The 23,790-nt window shown below is 42.2% G+C and overlaps 3 protein-coding genes across 3 annotated transcripts; all 3 read left to right on the top strand.

The window, feature by feature from the left end:
- Positions 1-5,278: 5,278 nt before the first annotated feature.
- On the top strand, positions 5,279-6,558 carry or42c4 (odorant receptor, family 42, subfamily C, member 4). The gene has a single exon (XM_019079726.2). The coding sequence runs from the start codon at positions 5,279-5,281 to the stop codon at positions 6,254-6,256; it is 978 nt and encodes a 325-aa protein (XP_018935271.2). The 3' UTR covers positions 6,257-6,558.
- A 1,221-nt stretch (positions 6,559-7,779) lies between these two features.
- LOC109084107 (olfactory receptor 1M1-like) lies at positions 7,780-8,787 on the top strand. The gene has a single exon (XM_042738848.1). It carries the CDS (start codon positions 7,807-7,809, stop codon positions 8,785-8,787), a length of 981 nt encoding a protein of 326 aa, XP_042594782.1. The 5' UTR covers positions 7,780-7,806.
- A 12,589-nt stretch (positions 8,788-21,376) lies between these two features.
- LOC109111321 (olfactory receptor 52E8-like) lies at positions 21,377-22,375 on the top strand. The gene has a single exon (XM_019124254.2). The coding sequence runs from the start codon at positions 21,383-21,385 to the stop codon at positions 22,361-22,363; it is 981 nt and encodes a 326-aa protein (XP_018979799.1). The 5' UTR covers positions 21,377-21,382; the 3' UTR covers positions 22,364-22,375.
- Positions 22,376-23,790: the final 1,415 nt, after the last annotated feature.

The raw sequence follows: 23,790 nt of genomic DNA, 5'->3' as shown, positions 1-23,790 counted from the left end.
AAAAAAAAAAAAAAAAAATTGTATAAAACCAGATAATTTCCATGTTTTTGCCACAAAATTACTTTATTTGTACAGAAAGCATATACTCTATCTCTCCCGCTCTCTCTCTCACAGACGCACATACTGTACCAGTCTGCACACGACTTCTCACAAGTGAGGTAACAACGGCTCTGTTCGTGAAGAAAATGAACTTAGAATTTCACTATTAGTAGAGACATTGCTGCCAAATTCTTTTGAGAGATTCACAGACTCAGAGAGGCAAATCACACGCTTAATATCTCTCTCTCGAATAATTTAGTTATTAGCTGCATTAGTCTGCTATCAACAGCTCAAGCCTCCGTTAGGTCTAAAGTAACGTTTTGGAATCAGCAACCGAGGCGCTGGATGAGCTGCGGAAGAAATTAGTGCTACTCACAATAGAGTTTTAAGTATAACAACAAATAAAATACCTGGAAATAAATAGCTTATATATCATCTGTGTCAGGAACCCGTCAGGCTCTAATCACCCACACCTGTTCACTATCAGCAACCTCATCACAGAGCACTATAAAGCACTCACCATAGCCCCAGTTCAAGGTCAAGCCTCCAACAGGAACAGACCATATGCTGTTGTCTCCCGATCTGTTGATTCACCGCGGACTCGATGACGTAAAGTATACTCACCTTTGAAACACTAACCTCTGTGTCATTGTCCTCCTGCTTGCAGGACTCCTGCTTAATTCCCTGCTACCTGTGATCTGAAGTTCCTCCGAACTCCCAGTGTGTTTCTCCAAGTTTGCTTGGTTGTACCCGCACCTGAAAGAAAGAGAGACAAGTGCTAATCATCTGTGACGGCTTGGCATTAACGTATCTATTCAAGACGTGCTCACCTGCATTCAGCCCCGCACTGAGTATCTGCACCGAACCTGCACCAGAAGTCACTAAGAACTCACCTTGCATCTGTGATTTGCAAATAAACACTGTGATTGGATTCACTTACCTCTGTCTATCGTTTATATCCTGACAATCTGATCCATGTCTTGAGGTGTGGTAACCATAGTATAAGCGGAAGATGTAACGGCATCACCTCAGGTGTGCATTATTTTCTAATAATTCAATGGCCTGTCGTCAGTTATTCCTTACAAAATCTTATGAGTTGTCATGATAGAACTTTATTTTTAATGAAGTGCCAGATCATGTCAGTAAGAACTTGGTCCTTTGTTTTTAACCTAAAAACAGAACAGTATGGAAAATAGCCTATTATTTCTAAATTATGTTTTTTGATGTAAAAATCCTGATAACATAAGTGGACCTGTACAAAATAAATCAAAGGCAGTTCATTACCCCTTAAAATATGAATGATGCAACATAATGCCAGCAGAAGACACTCATACTTCAATAAAAAATAAAAGTTAATTATGCCCAAATACATGGAACAGTTTTGATGCCATATTATGTTGCTAAGAGTTTTGAGCAGTGATACACCGATCCGTTGGGTGAAGCAGTTATAGCCGTGCATTATTGTAAGTAAAAAAAAACAGCTGTCGACCAATCGAAATCAAGGACTGGAACTAACTGTTTTATAATTTCTTATCACAAATTTTATTAAGATAATTGGCAATTCTGTAGTCCTTCTCATTATTGCTATTAAAGTCTGCACAGTCCAAAGTACATTGGTATGTTTAATTGGTCCTTGGCTAATATTGGTGAAACTAATGTAGTGATTCCTAACATGACTTGTCTGTTTTTACTCACAGTGCATCTCCTACAGTGTCACAGATCAAGCCAGAGATTTGACACACTCCCAAAATGAGATGAGGGAAGTCACAGCTACTGACAAGAAACTTTTAAAAATATCGTATACAGTTCCTGAAAAAAAAAAAAAAAAAAAAAAAAAAAAAAAAATCCCCAAAGCAAAGAAAGGGCATACAATTGCAGAAACTTTGATTTTGCCATGCGCAACAGAGATTGTCAAGTAATTATTTGGAGAGGATAAGTCAAAACAGTTGGCTAAGATACCATTATCAAATAATACAGTCAAATGTTGCATCGCAACAATGTCAGAAGACATGAGGAGTCAGCTTTCTGGGCAACTTTGTGGTAATAACGTCGCACTTCAAATAGACAAGTCTACTGATGTGTCAAAAATGGCACAACTCCTTGCATACGTTCGATATGAATGGGAAAACAATTAAAAAAATTTTTTTGTTTTTTTAAAGAGCTCCGTACCACGATGACGGCAAACAACATTTTTGAAACTCTGGATAATTTCATGAGATCAAATGAGATTAACTGGAACAACTGTATTGGGGTCTGTACTGATGGAGCTGCCGTGATGACTAGCAGGCAGTCCGGGGTAGTTCAGCGCATCAAAATGGTTGCTCCCCTTGCAGTTTCATTGCACTGCTTTCTGCACAGAGAGGTGCTTGCGACAAAATAAATGGAACCCAGTCTTCATGGAGTTTTAGATGTGGCCAAGAGACCAGACCTTGCAGAGTTTTTGGACGATGACAAATGGCTCGCTCAACTCAGCTACCTTTCAGACATATTCATACTCAGACATAAACACTGTGGTGCAGCATGAACGAGTAGAGGCTTTCAAAAGAAAACTACACATGTGGAAACCCGTGTCTCCTCCGGAATCAGTGACATTCAACGCCAAATAACAGTGCATCTATCAAAGGTCCTGGAGACATTTTATAATTATTTCCCAGCCCTAACTGAGGAGCAGGCAGCTGATTTTCTGTGGCTCAGAATCCCCTTCACTGAGAACATTGAAGCAAAGCTTCCAGCTACTCTGCCTTCAAGACTTCTGGAAGAGCTTATAGAAATATCCTCTGATGCCAGCCTGAAAGCCCATTTCAGTGAGGTTCCATTGGAATCATTCTGGTCTGAAATTGCAGAAGAGCACCCAGTCTGTCACACAGCTGCAATGACGGTGCTGATTCTCTTTAGTACCACCTACCTCTGTGAAGCTGGGTTTTCAACCATGACAGCCCTTAAAACAAAATATAGGGCCAGACTGACCCTTGAGGATGATATGCGTCTTGCCCTGTCAAAGATCTCTCCACGCATTGACCAAATTATTACGCACTGCCAGCAGCAATCCTTACACTGATTGATAAAGCCTCACAAAAAAACATGCAAGTATTGAGGTGCCAGACAGCAGTCATTTTGTAATAGCCTACATTCATACTTTTTTTCTTACACACCAGTGTCAATTCTGATAATTTTGTTATTGCATTTCAAATAAGGCCAATTTATAGGCTACTCCTATGCTTATGTTTTTAAATTACAAATGGCCTACTGATGTTTTTGTTATTGTATTTTCAATAATATATATAGGCTTATATTTGTGCATAAACCTATCTGGTTATAGTAATGAATATACCGTTTGTTTGAAACAGCTCAGGAACATGAATGGTAGACCAGATAATGAGTGATTGAGAGAATGAGTGATTTGATTGGAGACGGCAGGTGCAGGTGATCAGAATTCAGGTGAGTGCGATCTGGTGTGAGTGGTGGCTGACCATTGTAATGACGGTGGAGGCAGTGACTACGTGGATTTGCTGACACAGTGCTTGTTTCACTAACATGTTTTTTCGTGAACCTCTAAATTACTGTGCGTATACAGTAGTATTATAGTATTACTTTGCGTAGAGTATTGTTATAGTACTTTTACTCTGAGTTTTACTCTTGTTGTTATGGTATATGATCACTTCATGGCAATTTGTTTTCTATTAAGATATCATGCAACTGTTAATAATACTGTCATGTCTTTAGTGTTTATAGTAGTATTATAGTAGTATCTATACAACACATCTACAAAAGCCAAGTATCCAAAAATATGCGCAATAGACACAGTACACGTCCACAAATCCACATACAATCAAAATGTTTTGCCTTACAATCCACCATTACACAAAAGTAGCCTATATTACACAGTAAATAACACTATCATGTCTTTAGTGTTTTTAGTAGTACCTTCAATGCTTCCAACAAAACAGTTATTATTGTGTTCATGGACCAGTGTACAAATTGGCATGTAATGGCAATCCAATGGCAATGGAAAATTTCAGCACAGTCCTATACATTCTAGCACCATTGATAATTTTTCTCACTTTAATCAAAATTACAACTTGGGAAGCACATTGAAAAGTGCTGAAGACATGTTTCATCTTTCTCTTTCACTGTCATTAAATGTGTACACTCAAGTAAATGTATCTGATGAAATTCTGTCCTTGGTGTGAACCAGCCTTACCTGAGGTTGTCACGTTAAGTTCATCATTACTGTATGTTCAGGTGTTTCTTGTTAATTATCCTCGTTTGGTCTGTGTAATTAAGTTCCTGTCTGTTTTGTGTTAGTTTGTCAGGTATAGTCAATGTATATGTGTGTTTCAAGCCCTTCTTGTGTGGATTATATTAAAGACTGTTAAACTTTCACCTTTTTATCTTCGTGTTCATCTACACAACATTCATGACAGAATACCTCACCAAGATGAGAAGAAAACTGGACATTGTTGTCCATTAATGTTGCCCTGACTAGGGGCAATATTTTGCTAGTAGGAGGAGCGGTTTTTATTTTTCAAAACTGCTAATCTGGAGGATTATGTGGATGAGTTCCTTGACACTTGCCATCATGCGAGCTGCGATGAAAGATACATGCTGGACCCTGAAGGATTACATTGGATTGGTTGGTCGTTGACCTGCCCTCACCTCGCGGACGACACTCCTCTGACCTCTAGACTCAAACTCGGGATGCCTGAAGTGCAACGGCACTACACACTGGATGTTAACTAATTATATAAGATGTATTATATTACAGTACTGCCATAATGACATTACTGTGATACAATTTGTCTGTTTACAGAAAAGCACTATGAATTGAACATAAACTAACAAAGTAGAGATTTTTACAGACCAGTTAATAAAACATCCATACGAACTACTGGCCAAAGCATGTACTGCAAAATTACATCACTGTTTTCTGAAAGCTCTCGAGAGATGAATCCGAAGATATATTTGGATCAGTAATGCAGATACACAGTGATCTTTGCTGCCTGAGAGAATAGAGACAGTTGTTGACTGCTGAGTAATTCAAGGCAGTTCATGGGCTACTAAAGCTTTATCTTTATATATACAGGTGATTCAAATGTTATGCAGCAAATTTATTTAGGTATATTTTGAGCATTTTTTTGACACTTTTAACAAAAACTTGTTAAAAGTGTGAAATGACAATTTTGTGAATTCTCTAAATTTATTATATCTTTGTGGTAATTTCTATTTTGTGCAAAACACCATGAGTACTTTAAATGTAAGTTTTTCTCAGAATATTTCCATTGTTCGTCCTGAATACTTTTTCATCCTTGGACTTTCAGGTATACCTTACAGCAATTATTATTATATATTCTTATTTATGATTTATTTTATTACTGTAATTGGGAACTCTATAGTGCTTTTCATTATTGCTCTTGACCGGAACCTACACAGTCCAAAGTACATTGGTGTGTTTAACTTGGCCTTGGCTGATATTGGTGAAACTAATGCACTGATTCCTAACATGATGAAGACTTTGCTGTTTGACTCACGGTACATCTCCTACAATGCTTGTTTGGCTAACATGTTTTTTGTGTTCCTCTTTAGTTCTATGCAAAGTCTTACTCTTGTTGTTCTGGCATATGATCGTTTAATTGCAATTTGCTTGCCATTAAGGTACCATGTTATTGTGAACAATAGCAATATGTGTTTTGTTTTCTCAGCTATATGGGTGTTTAATTCTGTTATTGTGGCCTCAATGGTGTCTTTGATCACCCACGTTTCATTCTGTAAGTCCAATGTGATACTGAGTTATTTTTGTGATCATGGACCAGTGTATAGGTTGGCATGTAATGATAATTACATTAATAAGATTATGGGATTTCTGTATACAACTTTATACCTTATAGCACCAATGCTCGTCATAGGCCTGTCATATTTGGGCATTTTTTTTGTTGTAAGAAAAATAAGAACTTGGGAAGGACGCATAAAAGCTGTAAAGACCTGTGTTTCTCACCTGTTGTTAGTAGCAATATATTTCCTCCCAATATTCTTTACATACCTTACTTCATTATTGCTTTATAGCACACCCAATTCAAGGGTCATCAGTACATCTCTGGCTTATGCTGTCCCAGCAATGCTAAATCCTATAATTTATGTTTTAAACACAGCTGAAATCAAAGACATAATTCGAAAAGCGATTAGAAACAGATCTGTGCCAACTGATAGAACTTCAAAATGACTGAAATGTATATTTATTATTTTCCCTTAATCATTGGGAATTAAATTACCCATGTGAAGATTTCCCAGAGATCTATATGAACGTACAAAAATGATGTCAATGAACAATATCTTTTCAGACAACCTCTTGAAAGAACATTCCAGCAACTATTTTTCTTGGTATTTCCTCTAAATTCTGATTGAAATATGTTCAAAAAATATATGCAACTGTAAAGCAGTGCTATGCTATTTGTTTTTTTATTCATTAATTAAATTGATTTCAAATGACTGTATTGTAATGCTTGTATTCTTAGTTACAGACTCCCAGACAAAACCAACAGAAAAACCACACCAGCAATTTTACTTTTTTAATATCTGTTGACATATTTCATGTTACTCCAAATTTTTTACTGTCATGTTAAATGTTTTTTGCTTATGTTTGCAAAATCATTTGATAAAATTATGGACTATATAAAGAAAAGAAGTTTTCCAAATATATTTCTTTTTGAATGTGTAATTCAGGTGTCTATTTGGATGTGAGAATTTTGGTCTGAGGTTTGCTTAAATGGTTTATTTTATTATCTGTGAAGCTGTTGTTTTCATGTTTTTTCCATAAAATAAACCAAATAGTCAGTCAGTCAATTAATCAATCAATCAGCCAACCAATCAATCAATCAATCAATCAATCAAACAAACAACATGAAGTAAAACAGATGCTTTGTAATTTACTTTGCAGGCTCAGGCAATGTCAATAAGGGCATAGAGTGGTCAAATTATATATGAAGGCCTACAGCTTGAAGTCAAACATAACAATGATAATGTACCTTAATATTTGCATTGAAAACAAAATTAGAATTTCATGTAAATTATATTTAATAACAAAAATGTCACAATGATGGGTTTTAACCTCATTGTCATTGTCAGCTGCATAAATGCTATTCACTCTAGTCTTTCACTGCCATCTAGTTGCTACATAGGATAGGATACCTATGTTGTTTAATTTTGTGTAAAACTGATCTTACTGGTAAGCTTTCCAGTATTACCTTACAGTTATCAGCATCACATAATATACTAATATTAATCCCATTACTCATTGAATTGCTGTAATATGATGATCCACAAATGAGAACACAATAAGCAGTTGTAGTAAATTGTTTGCGTGTTGGCAAAATAAGTCTATCCAAACTTCTATAGTGACCCCAATATTTACTACAACCTACAAGTATTACATCACTGTGTTGTCTGAAGGCTCTCAAGAGACGAATCAGAAGATATATTGGAATTCAGTGACACAGACAATCAGACAATGATCAGCGAGAGAGAAGGACACGCAGTTGAGTAATTTAATTCAAAGCAGCTCACAAAAATTCAGATTCATTGTTTGCTCTGACTCTAAAACTTTTAAAACTTACATTTATCTGTGACTCTGTGAAATTTGTATAAAGGTATTTTTCCAATATCTGAAAATATCTGTTAAAAGTGTGTAATGACAATGTCAATTTCATATTTTGCCTATGTCTTTGTGGTCATTTCTATTTCCAGCTTGTTCAAAACATCAAAAACAAAGCTGCAATGAATTCTTTAAATGCAAGTTTTTCCCAGAATATCACCATTGTTCACCCTGAATACTTTTTCATCATTGGACTTTCAGGTGTACCATATAGTAGTTATTACTATATATTTTTATTTATTACATATTTTATTACAATAATTGGGAACTCTATAGTTCTTCTCATCATTGCTCTTGAACGAAGTCTGCACAGTCCAAAGTACATTGGTGTGTTTAACTTGGCCTTGGCTGATATTGGTGAAACTAATGCACTGATTCCTAACATGGTGAAGACTTTTCTGTTTGACTCACGGTATATCTCCTACAATGCTTGTATGGTGAACATGTTTTTTGTGTTTCTCTTCAGTACTATGCAAAGTTTCACTCTTGTGGTTCTGGCATATGATCGTTTCATTGCAATTTGTTTGCCATTAAGATATCATGCTCTTGTAAACAATACGAATATGACTTTAGTTCTCTCAGCAAAATGGGCATTTAATTCTTCTGTTGTGGCCTTGATGGTGTCTTTGATCACCAGACTTTCATTCTGCGAATCCAATGTGATACAGAGTTATTTTTGTGATCATGGACCAGTGTATAGGTTGGCATGTAATGACAATAGCGTTAATAGGTTTATGGGAACCTTCATCACAACATTATACCTTGTAATACCAATGATCATTATAATCCTGTCCTATCTAGGCATTTTTCTTGCTTTAAACAAAATTACAACTTGGGAAAGTCGTTTAAAAGCACTGAAGACCTGTGTTTCTCATCTGTTGTTAGTAGGGATATATTTCCTCCCCATATCCTGTGCATACATTGCTGCATTCATGCTTTCTCTTCCTCCCAATGCAAGGGTCATCAGTACGTCTCTGGCATATGCTGTTCCACCAATGTTAAATCCTATTATTTATGTCTTAAACACAGCTGAAATCAAAGATATAATGCGAAAAATGCTTAAAAACAGATCCACACCATCTACAGACAACATTTCAAAATGACTGTAATGATTGTTTTTTGTTAACAGATAACAGTTGAATTCAATTAGTAAAAGCAATTACTGATTAAGTAAAATCTTAATGTATTATTATTTAATAATACATATTTGAATTTTTAATTCAGGAGTCCATTTTGATGCATGTTGGTCTTAGATCTGCTGATATGGCTCTTTTGTGTTTCTCTGTCTGTGTTCTGACATCTCTGCTAACGTTTGTTGTTTTATTAATCTGAACAAAGTTTGATATTTCTTGTTTCCATTGATTCTAAAGTCTGTTTATTGATAAAGAAGGTCTGAAAAAGTCTTTATTTCCACAAATTTTAACTCTTCTTTGTCTTCTCATTTAAGGTAAACATCTCTCTATTAGGGTGCATAGGTGTTGATTTATATTTGCTCACCACTTACTGATTGTTGATATTACACCACATGAAAATATTGAAATTATGTATACAGAGTTACAAGAAGTGTGTGCAGCAAGGCTAGTTCAGTCAGCAGACTGTTATGCAAAAGGGACATTTTCAAGCTGATACCAGACCCCACTGCAAAATAATACAGCTTATTATGGGGCTACTTGCCACATAAGTAAATAATTGAGCACAAAATATTAATTAGAAATATTATTTTAAAATGTCTCACTGTACCAGCTTAAATGGTCTGTTGTCAGTTGTAGTGGTTGTTGTCGTGCAGTACCAAACCACTAGATATAATAATAAAAGAATATGAATGAAATAATGCAGTGTTATATATAAATTACTAATGCATGGTTTTGCACTAAGCATGGACAAGTTTGTGAAAGGCAGTCACCAGTGACGGGTAAAAGTAAACATCACAACAACCAAAACAATGTGTCTACACCATATATGAATGGCACAATGCATCAAAAGCAAATATATATATTATATCAATAAACTGATGCCCTGTTTGCATTTGCACAACTTCAGAGACAAGGAAAAATGAATTTGCAATGTTTTTCCTGGAATATTTCCATTGTTTATTTTAAATAGGCTACTTTTGTGGGGGGAACTCCTTTTGGGGAAACAAAATAAGCACCTACTTCAGAGTAGGGTCTAAAACGGTTCTAAAAGTGCATCAGTACCAGTGACGCAAGTGTATGCTGATTGGCCAAACGCATACAAAACTATGGAACGATATTCAGAACGATTTTCAAAAGGAATTACAAATTATATTTTCATTACATTTTTACCTTTGCATTTTTCGAACACACAGTGACTGCCAAATTTTAAATGGAAAAGCAAAGTGAATTTGCAACTGTATTTCCCATGTCTTACAAGTTATGAGCCTTTCATATTTAAATAGCAATATAAATTACAATGTCTGCTTTTTCACTCTCTCTGTGTTATGCATGTATCCTGCCAAATCTCAAATGGAATCACATTTCTTACACGGAAAACTGTCAATCACTGTCAGGGGTGGGACTGTACTATGGGGCGTGTTTGTATTGGGACGTGATGTCACAAACAGACAATTTTGCTAAGTGCTTTGAAGAATGGAGGTAATCGGTAAAGGCACCCCTTAGGGCAGCTGCCAAACCGATAGATGCGTGTAAATGAAGAGACAATGCAACCCGGGTCTCCTTGTATTCTACTTACATTCCGGGCACAATAAATAATTCCATCGCTTTTACCCCAAATGCAATGACTATCCCCAGCTGCCTGCCACAGGGGTACACACAGTAGGTCAATATTCCCCATTAACCAGATGCTTTTATCCAGCCTTAAGAACTCAAACTATTTTTACTCCGACTCATGCATGTGAGCAAACATACAGTGTAATTCTACACTTAGTATATTTTATTTCTTTGTCTAATCCATAATGGAGTGTGCATCCTGTGGCACTTAAGAGTTACGCCTGCCTCAAGATCTTTTACTATTTAGCACTCCGACTGATGCATGTAAGCAAACAGACAGTGCAATTCTACACTTAGTTACCCATTTGCCACCTTAACCTTATAGTTTATTCCTTTCTTATAATGAAGCAGTCAGTGCCTAAATTTCACACCTGCCTTAAGGTCTCTCACTGTTTACACTCTGACTGATGCACTGGACCATACAGAAAACATCTCCAGTTACTGAACGTAACTTCTGTTTCCTGAGAAGAGATCGTTACATTGCATTCAGCATTGGGGAAACACGTTACTCCTTAGAATACTGAAGCCTGATTCGCTTAACGCCATTGCACGAATGCAACGCCTCGTTCCCTTCACAGTCAAGTAAAGTCACCTTTATTTATATAGTGCTTTTAACAATACAGATTGAGTCAAAACAACTGTACAGCATTAATTGGGAAATAGTGTGTCAATAATGCAAAATGACAATAATAAACATTAATTTTTCAGTTAAAGGCAGTTCATCATTGAATTCAGTGATGTCATCATCCAGCTCAGTTCAGTTTAATTAATATCTGTGCAATCAAGCTGACGATATCACTGGAAATGATGTGTCCCCAACTAAGCAAGCCAGAGGTGACAGCAGCAATGAGCCAGAACTCCATCGGTGACAGAATGGAGAAAAAACCTTGGGAGAAACCAGGCTCAGTCGGGGTGCCAGTTCTCTTCTGGACAGACAAAACCAGCAGTTCAATTCCAGGCTGCAGCAAAGTCAGATTGTGCAGAGGACTCTGGTTCCATTGTCACGACACGCACACAGACAGGTAGATCCAAAAGCAGTATGTTTATTGGGGTGATCCAAAATCAGATAACATCCAGGCAAAGGTCAAATCCAGGTTATCAGTCCAAAACAAGAAACACAAACTCAGGCAAGGAAACTCGAAACAGAAGGTGACATTCAACAAGGACTCCGTGACACAGACAGAAACAAACCAGGTATATATAGACAGGTGATTACAATACTAACGGGGAATTGGCTGAGTGCAATGATTAATGACCAGGGACAGCTGAGTGCAATGAGCAGTGATGAAACAGACAAGACTATGGGAAATGTAGTTCTGAAGTGGGGTGACGATAATGGGAAGTGAGACCTCTAGTGGACACCCAGGGATACACAGACCAGACACTGTGACATTACCCCCCCCTAAGGAGCAGCTTCCAGATGCTCCTCAGAACAAAACAAACACAAAACAAAGAGACCAGGAGGGAGGTGGACTGGTGGAGGCAGAACAGGGGGAGGGATGGCGGGCCAGGCCCGTGTAGGGGAACTGGGACTGGCAGCGATGGCTCCCCTGGCAGCCAAGGTGGCTCGGTCAGATCAGGGGGCCATGGTGGACCCGAAAGTTCAGGGGACCACGAGGGACCAGGCAGTTCAGGTGGCCCCCGGTGGATCAGTCCATTCTCGTTGTGCAGACGGCCAGGGAGGAATTCGCCATTTGAGTGGCCTGAACGGAACCTGCCATTCGGGGAGCCAGTGAGGAGCAGACTGTGGCGATGGCCAGGTCACGGCATTGGACACCGCCTCGGGAACGGCCTTGGACAAGGGCACCGCCTCGGGAACAGCCTTGGACACGGGTATCGCCTCGGGAACGACCTCGGGTTCGGGCACCGCCTCGGGAACGACCTCGGGCACGACCTCGGGCTCGGGCACCGCCCTGGGAGCGGCCTCAGGAACGGCATGGGACAAGGACACCGCCTCGGGAACGGCCCTGGACACCGCCTCGGCCTCCGGAACCATCTCGGGCACCGCCTCGGCCTCCGGAACCATCTCGGGCACCGCCTCAGCCTCCGGAACAGCATCGGGCACCGCCTCGGTCTCTGGAACAACATCGGCCACCGCCTCGGCCTCCGGAACCATCTCGGGCACCGCATCGGCCTCCGGAACAGCATCGGGCACCGCCTCGGCCTCCGGAACAGCATCGGGCACCGCCTCGGCCTCCGGAACAGCATCGGGCACCGCTTCGGCATCGGCCACCGCCTCGGCCTCCGGAACAGCATCAGGCACCGCTTCGGCATCGGGCACAGCCTCGGGCACCGCCTCGGCATTGGGCACAGTCTCGGCATCGGGCACAGCCTCGGGCACCGCCTCGACCTGCGGAACAGCATCGATCACTGCCTCGGCATCGGGCACCGCCTCGACCTCCGGAACGGCATCGGGCACCGCCTCGGTCTCTGGAACAACATCGGCCACTGCCTCGGCCTCCGGAACCCAGCATCGCACCGCCTCGACCTCCAGAACAGCATCGGGCACCACCTCGGCCTCCGGAACAGCATCGGGCACCGCTTCGGCATCGGCCACCGCCTCGGCCTCCGGAACAGCATCGGGCACCGCCTCGACCTCCGGAACAGCATCGGGCACCGCTTCGGCATCGGCCACCGCCTCGACCTCCGGAACGGCATCGGGCACCGCCTCGACCTCCGGAACGGCATCGGGCACCGCCTCGGTCTCTGGAACAACATCGGCCACCGCCTCGGCCTCCGGAACCATCTCGGGCACCGCATCGGCCTCCGGAACAGCATCGGGCACCGCCTCGACCTCCGGAACGGCCTGCTCGGGAACCCCCTCCGGGCTTTGAGGAACGGCAGACGCCTGTCTCCTCCTCCTCCGCCCTCTATGATGGCGAGTCGGTGGCTCCTTGACGGAAGACTCAGGCGTTCACACAACAATCTACTTCAATACCCCTGGGCTGGCGGCCATCTTGTGCTGTGGCGCAGGGCTGCCGGCCATCTTGTGCTGTGGCGCAGGGCTGGTGGCCATCTTGTGCTGTGGCGCAGGGCTGGCGGCCATCTTGTGCTGTGGCGCAGGGCTGGCGGCCATCTTGTGCTGTGGCGCAGGGCTGGCGACCATCTTGCGCTGTGGCGCTGGCTCAGCCGATGTGACGTTAACACCCTTGGGAACGTCTAGGATTTTGGACAGCATAGCAAAATAATCCAAAAACGTTTCCGTCGCCCTCTTCCCCGCAGACACAGTCTCGGCGGACGTGTGCTTCCTCCCCCTTCTCCGTTCGTGATGGAGAGACGGCGGCTCCGATCCGTCCCTCACGAGCCCAGGGTCGACGGGGGGCCATGGTGGAGAGCGATGCCGGACCTCCTCTCGACCACTCACTCCTCTGCGACCTCCCCGGGTCCCACGGAAAACAACCAGGCGGGTTCCCTCAAACTCACTCCCTCTCTCCCGCTCGATGGCTGGGGGAGAATCCTCAAAAAACATATCGCTGGATCTAGGTTTGACGGAGTCCTTCTGTCACGACACGCACACAGACAGGTAGATCCAAAAGCAGTATGTTTATTGGGGTGATCCAAAATCAGATAACATCCAGGCAAAGGTCAAATCCAGGTTATCAGTCCAAAACAAGAAACACAAACTCAGGCAAGGAAACTCGAAACAGAAGGTGACATTCAACAAGGACTCCGTGACACAGACAGAAACAAACCAGGTATATATAGACAGGTGATTACAATACTAACGGGGAATTGGCTGAGTGCAATGATTAATGACCAGGGACAGCTGAGTGCAATGAGCAGTGATGAAACAGACAAGACTATGGGAAATGTAGTTCTGAAGTGGGGTGACGATAATGGGAAGTGAGACCTCTAGTGGACACCCAGGGATACACAGACCAGACACTGTGACATCCATGGTCTTGTTCCGGTGGCCGTCTAGGAGACAAGGACTTCACTGTGGATCTGTCTCTGGGGCTTAACTAGTTGTCCTGATCTCCACTGACATTCAGGGCTGTAGAGGTCCTCTCTAGGTGCTGATCCACCATCTGGGCTGAATACGTACTGGATCCGGGTGACCACAGTGACCATTTGATCTGAATACACACTGGATCTGGTGGCTACGGTGACCTCGGAATAAGAAAGAAACAAACTAATATTAGCATAGATGCCATTCTTCTAAAGATGTAGCAAGTACATTAGGTATTATGGGAAGTGTTCCCGGTTCCGGTTGTCCTAATTGATGCAGTCTAAAAATCCTTTAACGGATTTGAATATTAGAAATGTGTTAGTGTGTTATGTGTAAGCCAGGTTAAAGAGATGGGTCTTTAATCTAGATTTAAACTGACAGTCTGTCTGCCTCACAAACAATGTTAGGTAGGTTAAGTAGGCCCACAGGGAACTGCAGTTACGTTTAGTAACCAGAGACATTCCCTTTTGAGATGTCTCTCAATGTTACATGTAGCTTTGCTGACACATTGGGGTACGGATACTAAAAGCGGGGACATAATGTAGTTTTTGAAGTAGAGAGGACACATGCAGTAAAGATGGGGATGTCACTTGACATAGACTTGCTAGAGCCAATCAGAATCAAGTGAAAAGGTTTCCTGTATTTGCATGCCAGTGGACCTGGTTGAAACCCCGCACTCTAAGGGAGGGCGGGGCCCAGGTAGTCACGGAATGAGAATTAACATAATATTAATAATAAAAGTGGAGGCACAGATGATGCAGCGAGTGACAAACTCTGTGCTTCAAAGAATAAACGTGCAAGGCTCTAGGAAAATAAGTGGCATCATACATGACGTAAGAGTGCTAGTGGAAAACCCACACCATGAGTGAGGGTTTCAGGCTCCATTTTGCTGCAGATGAATATCAAGCACAATGGCTAAGTAATAGCAGTCGTAACAATAGAAATCTTACCTTGCCTAGTTTTCCTGAACTGAAAAAATTTGAGATGTGCAGAGCATGCACAGGGCAAAGCAGCTACAGAGGGGGGTTTCCCTGTCAACAGGCTTGCTCTAGGTGAAAGCTGGGAGGGTTATCACTTTATTTCTGAACAATGTTGAAAGCACTTTAGGTATGTATACCTTACTTGGCTTAAGAACGACTTTACTGTCATTAACACCATAGCTCAAGCAGGATTCATTGACAGAGAGCATGTATATCCTCTCAAGTGAGTGCAAGCTGTCCTGAGAGAGCACTTTAAGTGAGGCTGACTGAAACAGCTCAAAAGGGGGGCGTGTCATGTCATTCAGGATCAGAGTCAAGTCCCAAACAGGGATTGTGGCCAGGGATGGAGGGTTAAGCTGCCTCGTGCCATGGAGAAATGTAATCACTGATTCGTTCTTGCAGACTGACTGCCTGTCACTACCATTATGGAAGGCTGAATCTGCAGCTACATAGACTTTGCAGCTATGGGTGTGGAGTGTGTGCAGCCATCATCTTGTAAAAAGGGCAGAATTAATGAGATTAAGCAGGTTGCTCGATCTATATTCTTTGAGTCACACCCATCTGTGAAAATGTTCCATTTCAGAATCAGAATCAGAAAGCGCTTTATTGCCAAGTATGTTTGTGCATACAAGGAATTTGTTTTAGTGACATAAGCTAAAACAAATTCCTTGTGTGCGCAAGCATACTTGGAAATAAATAAAATATCTTGTAAAAAGGACAGAATGAATGAGATTAACCAGGTTGCTGGATCTATATTCTTTGAGGCACACCAATCCGTGAAAACCTTCCATTTAAGAGTGTACAGGTGCCTGTGGACTTGGATTAGGGTGCCAGGTTAAACTGTTTGCCTGGGAGAGGAGGTCCCTTCTCAAAGGAATAGGCCAGGGAGGGCTCGAAAACATTTTGAGAAGGTCCAGGAACCAGGGCTGAGTGGGCCATTTCCTTACAACCAGCAGAACTGGTTCTTCTGTCTGATTCTGCACAGTACCCGATGTAGGATGTTCACTGGAGAAAAAGCATACTTGTGAACTCTCGGCCAAGAGTGGGCAAGTGCCTCCACTCCCAGAGTGGAGTTCTTGGACAATGAGTGTTCTCCACTGATGTGAAAAGGTCCACCTCCGGTCATCCAAATACATTTCTAGATCATTTCCACGGTCTGGGAGTGGAGTCTCCACTCCCCCTGAGCCAATCTTTGCATTGATTACATGTCTACCCTGCAGTTCAAGTGGCCGGGGACATGGACAGCGCTAATCGACAAGAGATAGTTAATCCACCCACAACTTAGAGAGTCAGAGAAGTGATGAAGAGTGGATGCCTCCCTGGCGATTTATATACGCTACCACTGACATGTTTTATAAATCTTGAGCATAAAACCCCTTTGTGCCAGGAGAACTGCCTTGAGCTTCAGGCTTCAGTGTGCCTTTTTTCTTTTTTTTCTTTTTTTTAAGTTGTCCAAATGCTAGATGCTGGGTGGCTGTCGCAGAGGGCTTCCCAACCTGTGCACGAAGCATCTATTGTGATAATGATTCAAACGACATAGATCTAGAATACTAAAAAATAATGGCTGTAAAAACTGGTCTCTCATTCCTCGGGAGGCACAATTTCCAGGCTCCTTTTGTGAGGAGATTGTGTATTTCTGCTTAGAAAACTGAAGCGTTTGAGGCTTGAACTTCCGGCATTACCACAGGATTAAACCAGGGTGGTCTGTGTGCAAACTGAAGTGTGTTGCTGCTTATTATCGTGTTCAACACACACGCTGATATACCTGGTAGTATTCTCCATGCCTCCGTGAACTGTGAAAGAGGATTCAGCCTGACAGGATCTGACAGCCCGCTGCTGAGTGACAAGGGGCTGTGAAAAGCACGAATGCATGTGACAGTGGTAACAGGAGAGAAGCTCTTTTTGTGAAGTTGTTTGGATTTTATTGCACAGATATGTGGAACAAACACAAAACAGCATTCTGCCGCACAACTGGCAGACTGCATAGGTATTTTGAACTGTACCCGAGTGCATTTGACCCCCAAAGCCCAGTTCATTTGTTTAGTGTGATCACTCCTTACCACGTTCCAGCGCTGTTCATTAAGCCGTCCCTGGTTCGCTTGGAAGAGGTGGGGCAGAGATAATCACGCTCGGACTCGGTTCAAGGCAACCGTGCCTAGTGTGAGTACACTCTTAGTGGCTTGCAGGACGAGATCAGTGGCATTGCGAAGCTCCCTAAAGATTTCTGGGTCTGGACCTTGCATTTAAGCATTTTTGCCTGGAAGACCTGGAGAACAGCCTTTGAGTGGAGGGCTGACTCTGCCTGGCCCGCTGCCCAGCTCCCAGCAATATTAGCAGTGGTGCAGCAGTGTTGGTTTCCGTAACAGCTAGTTGCTTCTTTCTTTTTGGCTCCAGAGGAGCAGCAGAGAAGAAGGGTGACAGATGGGGGGAAGACACATCATCGAGTATGAGGGCCATCCTCCTATGGAGATTCCTGGCACTCATGGTGTTGCAGTGAGGGCAGTCGGGATCCTCAGTGGCAGCATCTGTGTGGGTACGGCCCAGGCAGAAGACGCAACTGTCATGATCGTTGGGGAGCTCTAGTGGTCCCGAACAGGAAGGACAAAGTTTGAAGGAGAGGCTTCCCAATAATTCAGGTGAAGGGGAAAACTCTGATTAAAATGGCACCATGCGCAGCATTATAAATTAAGCAAATCAGGCTTCAGTATTCTAAGGAGAAAGGTGTCTTGATGTGGAACACACCAAAAAAACTATAGCCTGACAGAAGCTTGACAGAAGCTTGCTTGTTCAGTTTTAGCAAGCTGACACTAACCGGGGCCTCTCGGTGCCACTACCCATTTGAGGTGAGAACACAGGAGGATACCGACTCTACACGAAGGCTATAGAAACTAGCGTACATGTTATGGGTCGCCCAGCCCGCAGCTCTACAAATATCTGTCAGCGAGGCATCACAAGCCAGCGCCCAGGAGGATGCAACACTTCTAGTTGAATGAGCTCGCAACCTGAACAGGCAGGGCACACCCTGTGCCTGATAAGCCAGGGTTATGGTATCCACAATCCAGTGGGCCATCCTCTGCTTAGAGTTAGCATTCCCCTTCTGCCGGCCTCCGTAATAGACTAAGAGCTGGTCTGAGGTTCTGAAGCTTTGTGTCTGGTCTACATAGCATCTCAATTCTCGGACGGGACAGAGCAAAGTCAGGGCTGGGTCTGCCTCCTCAAGGGGCAGCGCTTGCAGGTTCACCACTTGTTCTTTGAAGGGTGTAGTGGGAACCTTGGGCACATAGCCAGGCCGGGGCCTCAGGATTACCTGGGAGTCATCCGGCCCAAACTCTAGGCACGACTCGTCGACCAAAAATGCGTGCAGGTCCCCTACCTTCTTGATGGTGGCCAGTGCAAGCAGGAGCAGAGATTTCAATGAAAGAAACTTTAGCTCAACTGAATGCAAAGGCTCGAATGGGCCCTGCTATAGTGATTTTAGCACTAGAGTCCGATCTCAAGAGGGTATGGGTGGGGCCGGGAAGGATTTAACCTCCTGGCCCCTCTAAGGAACCTGATGATGAGGTCATGCTTACCTAAAGACTTCCCATTCACAGGGTCACGGTATGCAGCAATAGCAGCAACCTGAAGGGTGGAGGGAAACAGCCTTCGCTCCAGCCCTTGCTGCAGAAAGGAAAGCACGGCCGCAATTGGGCATCTTCGGGGGTCCTCTCGGCGAGAATAACACCACTCGACGAACAGGTTCCACTTCAAGGTGTAAGCGTGTCTCGTAGACGGTGCTCCTGGAGTAGGTCATGGAGTTTACAAAGGTCTGGATGCGGGTCAAGGAGGAATCGGCCAAGGAGGGGCTGTCGCGAGGAGCACTAGTTCAGGGAACCAGGTCCGAGTGGGCCAATACGGCGCCACTAGCAAGACTTGCTCCACATCCTCCCGGACTTTGCACAGTGTCTGTGCGAGAAGGCTCACTGGGGGAAATGCATATTTGCGTAGGCCCTGCGGCCAGTTTTGTGCCAGTGTGTCCATGCCGAGTGTCAGAAGGATCGATACATGAAAGTATGCGTCCTTCAGGTCATTCGCTGCAAACCAATCTCGGGGACGGATGCACCTGAAGATGCATTTCTGCATCAACATCTTGAACGGTAGCCAAAGAAGGGCCCGGTTCAAAACTCACAGATCCAAGCCACTTGCTTGGGGGTTGACTCAGGGGGCCGCCCTCAGCGACGAGCAGGCTGGGCTGCGGCCAGCAGATGGGTGGAGGCAGCAGTTGCCCGCCCAGGCAGAAGGTTGGACCGCCTCAGTCTGCTTCCATGCAGCCGAGAATTGCTGGGCCAGGTTCTCGACCGCGTCGCCAAAGAGGCCTCATTTCAACCAGACTCAGCCACAGATGGCGCTCCTGGTAACGACCGCACCCAGAATCGCACGCGTGAAACGTCATCCTTATAAGGACAATCCATCAACTTTACAAAGACGCACATGTGAAGCTCTTTTAGAGAAATTTGCTCTTTAGGAAATGTTGTTTTAGTGCTGAGGCGCACAGGGGAATTGGTCGCTTGCAACACGACTGGGGGTAGTGCAGCCTGAAGTGCGCAACCCACTCGACTCAGGAACGACCACCGCTGAAGCGCCGTCTCACCAACACACGAAGCTTCTGAGAGTGTGCTGAACTCGTAGTTCACAGCAGACACAGCTGAGCAGAACAATACTAACACTCAGCTCCGAAGCGAAAAGCTGTTATGAATTGCACCTGCTGCCTTGTTATACTCACGCTGTGATCAGCGGCAGCTGGATGTAATAATTGCATGCAAGTGTGCATTGGCTCGTTTAGTTTACACTCAAAGTAGATTGGTCTATCAAAGCGATATCCCAATTAGTCGGTCACCGATGTGACGTCGTGGGAGTGACCGACTGAAAGGGAACAAGACTAAGAACTGAGACTGGGAACTAAGAAAGAAAAACTAAACTGGCTCCTTAATGTAGCTACCACTATGAGAGTGATAAATGCTAAAACAATACTCGGCAGTGAGCGAGAGGAAGTCCATGGCTGCATCCGAAAACTTAGGCAGCTGACTTGCTGCCTCTCTGCCGTATGAGGAAATGAATTTGCAGGCAGCGTTTTTGCACGAAGGCATCTCATGAAACTGATTTTGGACTTGGACTGAAGCAGCGTAAAGGTTTAATGATCTACAACAAAATAGAATGAGTTTTTGTGATAACTAAACAAATTACTATAATACTTATATCTCGCTAGAACTAATGTCAAAAGTGCAAAAAGTTAGTCAGAAATATACATTTTCACACAAACTGACCACCAAACGCAACTTTCAGATGCCATATTTTTTTTTTTTTTTTTGGCTCAACCATCACAGAATGGAACGCACAGGATTTTGAGATATCAAAGGCAGTGAAGGTTACATCTTTGCTGCCTACAAAGTTCAATCAGAAGAAGGTACCGCCAGAGAAAGGAAGTAATGCAGAATTTGGATTCATACATGCCTTGATGCCTTCCTGCCTTGGAATGCAGCCTCCGAAGGCAACATTGTGTAGTGGGAGTCAATGTACAGGAAGGGTGACCTCTGGTGTCAATCAGATGGAAGTCCATGGACAGAATTAGACTAGCATTAAAGACAAGCATAAAGTTCATCTTTAAAGACTAGCGGCAACTATACTATAACATACATACAAGAATTACATCATGTTTTCTGAAAGCCCTCAAGAGATGAATCAGAATATATATTTGGATTCAGTGACAGCCAGCCAGTTATCTTTGCAGCATGAGAGAATAAGGATGAGCATTGGATTTTAAATGCACAGTCATTGTTTGCTCTATAGCTCTTAAGCTTTATTTGTTTATTTGTACAGGTCTGTATTTTTTTAATGTTATCTGTATATTTCTTGCATTTAAAAATTGCTGTTAAAAGTGTGGAATAACAGTTTTGAGTATTCTCTACATTTTTCTTATGTTTTTTTTTTATATATAGTAATTTCTACTTTCAGCCTGTGAAAAACATCAAATGCAAAAGCTGTCATGAATTCTGTAAATGCAAGTTTATCCCAGAATATCTCCATTATCCGTCCTCAATACTTTTTCATCATTGGACTTTCAGGTATACCAAACAGCAGTTATTTCTATATATTCTTATTTCTTATTTATTTTATTACTATGATTGCAAACTCTATAGTCCTTCTCATTATATCTCTTGAACGAAGTCTGCACAGTCCAAAGTACATTGGTGTGTTTAACTTGGCCTTGGCTGATATTGGTGAAACTAATGCACTGATTCCTAACATGATGAAGACTTTTCTTTTTGACTCACAGTACATTTCCTACAATGCTTGTTTGGCTAACATGTTTTTTGTGTTCTTCTTTAGTAGTTTGCAAAGTGTCACTCTTGTTGTTCTGGCATATGATCGCTTCATTGCAATTTGTTTGCCATTAAGATATCATGCCATAGTGAACAATACTAGTATGGTTTTAGTTTTCCCTGCAATATGGGCATTTAATTCTTCTTTGGTGGCCTTGATGGTGTCTTTGATCACTCGAATTTCATTCTGTGAATCCACTGTGATACAAAGTTATTTTTGTGATCATGGACCAGTATATAGATTGGCATGTAATGACTATAACATTAATAAGTCAGTGGGATTTGTCATCACATCTTCATTCCTTATTGCACCAATGATTATTATATTCCTGTCATATCTGGGCATTTTTCTTGCTTTAAGCAAAATTACAACTTGGGAAAGACGTTTAAAAGCTCTGAAGACCTGTGTTTCTCACCTGTTGTTAGTAGGGATATATTTCCTCCCAATATGCTTCACATACCTTGCACAGCTCTTGCTTTCTCTCACACCCAATGCAAGGGTCATCAGTACATCTCTGGCATATGTTGTACCACCAATGCTAAATCCTATTATTTATGTTTTAAACACAGCTGAAATCAAAAACTTATTACGGAAAATGCTCAGCAACAGATCTGCACCGATTAGAAAGAACATTTCAAAATGACTGCAATTATTGTTTGTGTTTTTTCATTTTTAATATATATCATAGATGAAGTGTCATCATCACCACTGGGACTGAATGTGTGAATTGATGAACAACAGTGATATGCTACTTATTTACAGTACTTGTTTATGAATGCAGCTGATGTCAAAAGTAAATGTAAAGCTTGTGTTCTTACTCACCTCAAGTCAAAACAACTGAAAAGACAGGATATTTTATCAAGCAATTTGTGAAAAAATTATAATTACTATGTTCACTTATTTCATGATACTACATTGTAATCTTTTACTGTTAGTAGTGGGTCAATTCTGAAGAAACAGTTGACTTTCTAAATAAATTAACATTATTTTAATATTTTCAGATTTGAACTTGTAATCAAGGTGTTCATTTTTACACAAGTGGTGTTTAAGTTACTACTTAACTGATTGTCGATGTCTAAATACATATACATAGTAAATTTACACAAAATAATTTCTTGTATTCTTTACTGTATTAATTCAATTCATGCAAGTACAGTTAAGGCCCCGATATACTTAGTCAAGTCAAGTCAAGTCTGCTTTATTGTCAATTCTTCCACATGTACAGTACATACTGTACATACAGAGAATTGAAATTGCGTTACTCTCAGACCCATGGTGCATACAGATAACACTAACAGTAGAGCCTAAAAAAATCCATACAGATACAGATCAAATATAAAATATAAAATAAAACTATACAAATAAGGTCATGTAAAAAAAGAATAAAAATAAAGTTAAATAAAGTAGCGCACTTCAAACAAAATCAAAGAACGAACTGATATGACATCATTTTGAATAAAATCAGGCCGAAACGAAGTTCATTTTGAGTTTGTGTCGGCAGTTCGATACAGCTGACCAAAGCGAACTTTCTGGGGGAGTTTGTTTTGTCTCCTAAACACCTTTGAGTTTCCATTGGTCCGTGGCGGTTATCCAATCGGTGGGTGTGTTCTGAAACTCCACCTTCTTTGACATGCAATTTCTTTTCCACCGGTGGTTTGTTGGTTTCTCATTCAACGGAGGTCCAGCAAGACAGAACAATATCTCCGGCCTAGTCACCAGCAACATGAATACACTGGAGTGTCGAATAGCTGAGCTGGCACAGATATATCCACACCTGCACAATCGCTCCTGGAGAGACTCAGAGAAAGCATTTAATTTCTAGAAAGAAATTGCAACGAAGCTCAGTGTTGACGACCCAGAGTTATGCAAAAAGGGACGTAGAGCAAGTTTTTCAAAGCCATGAAACGAATGAAAGGAAAGAGTAAAGATATAAGGTAGCAAGTACCAAATACATATGTTTCAAATAAATGTTACACCATACTGCTGCTGCTGTTGTTTTTCTTTTAATAAGTGAATTTAAAGGGTATACAATAAATGAAATGCCAAACCAACATACTAAAAACCTTTGTT

Source organism: Cyprinus carpio, chromosome B15 (genome assembly GCF_018340385.1).
Source record: "Cyprinus carpio isolate SPL01 chromosome B15, ASM1834038v1, whole genome shotgun sequence".
NCBI classification, from domain to species: Eukaryota; Metazoa; Chordata; class Actinopteri; order Cypriniformes; family Cyprinidae; genus Cyprinus; species Cyprinus carpio.
The sequence above is the reverse complement of the archived record's forward strand: the minus strand, read 5'-3'. Positions and strand labels throughout refer to the sequence as shown.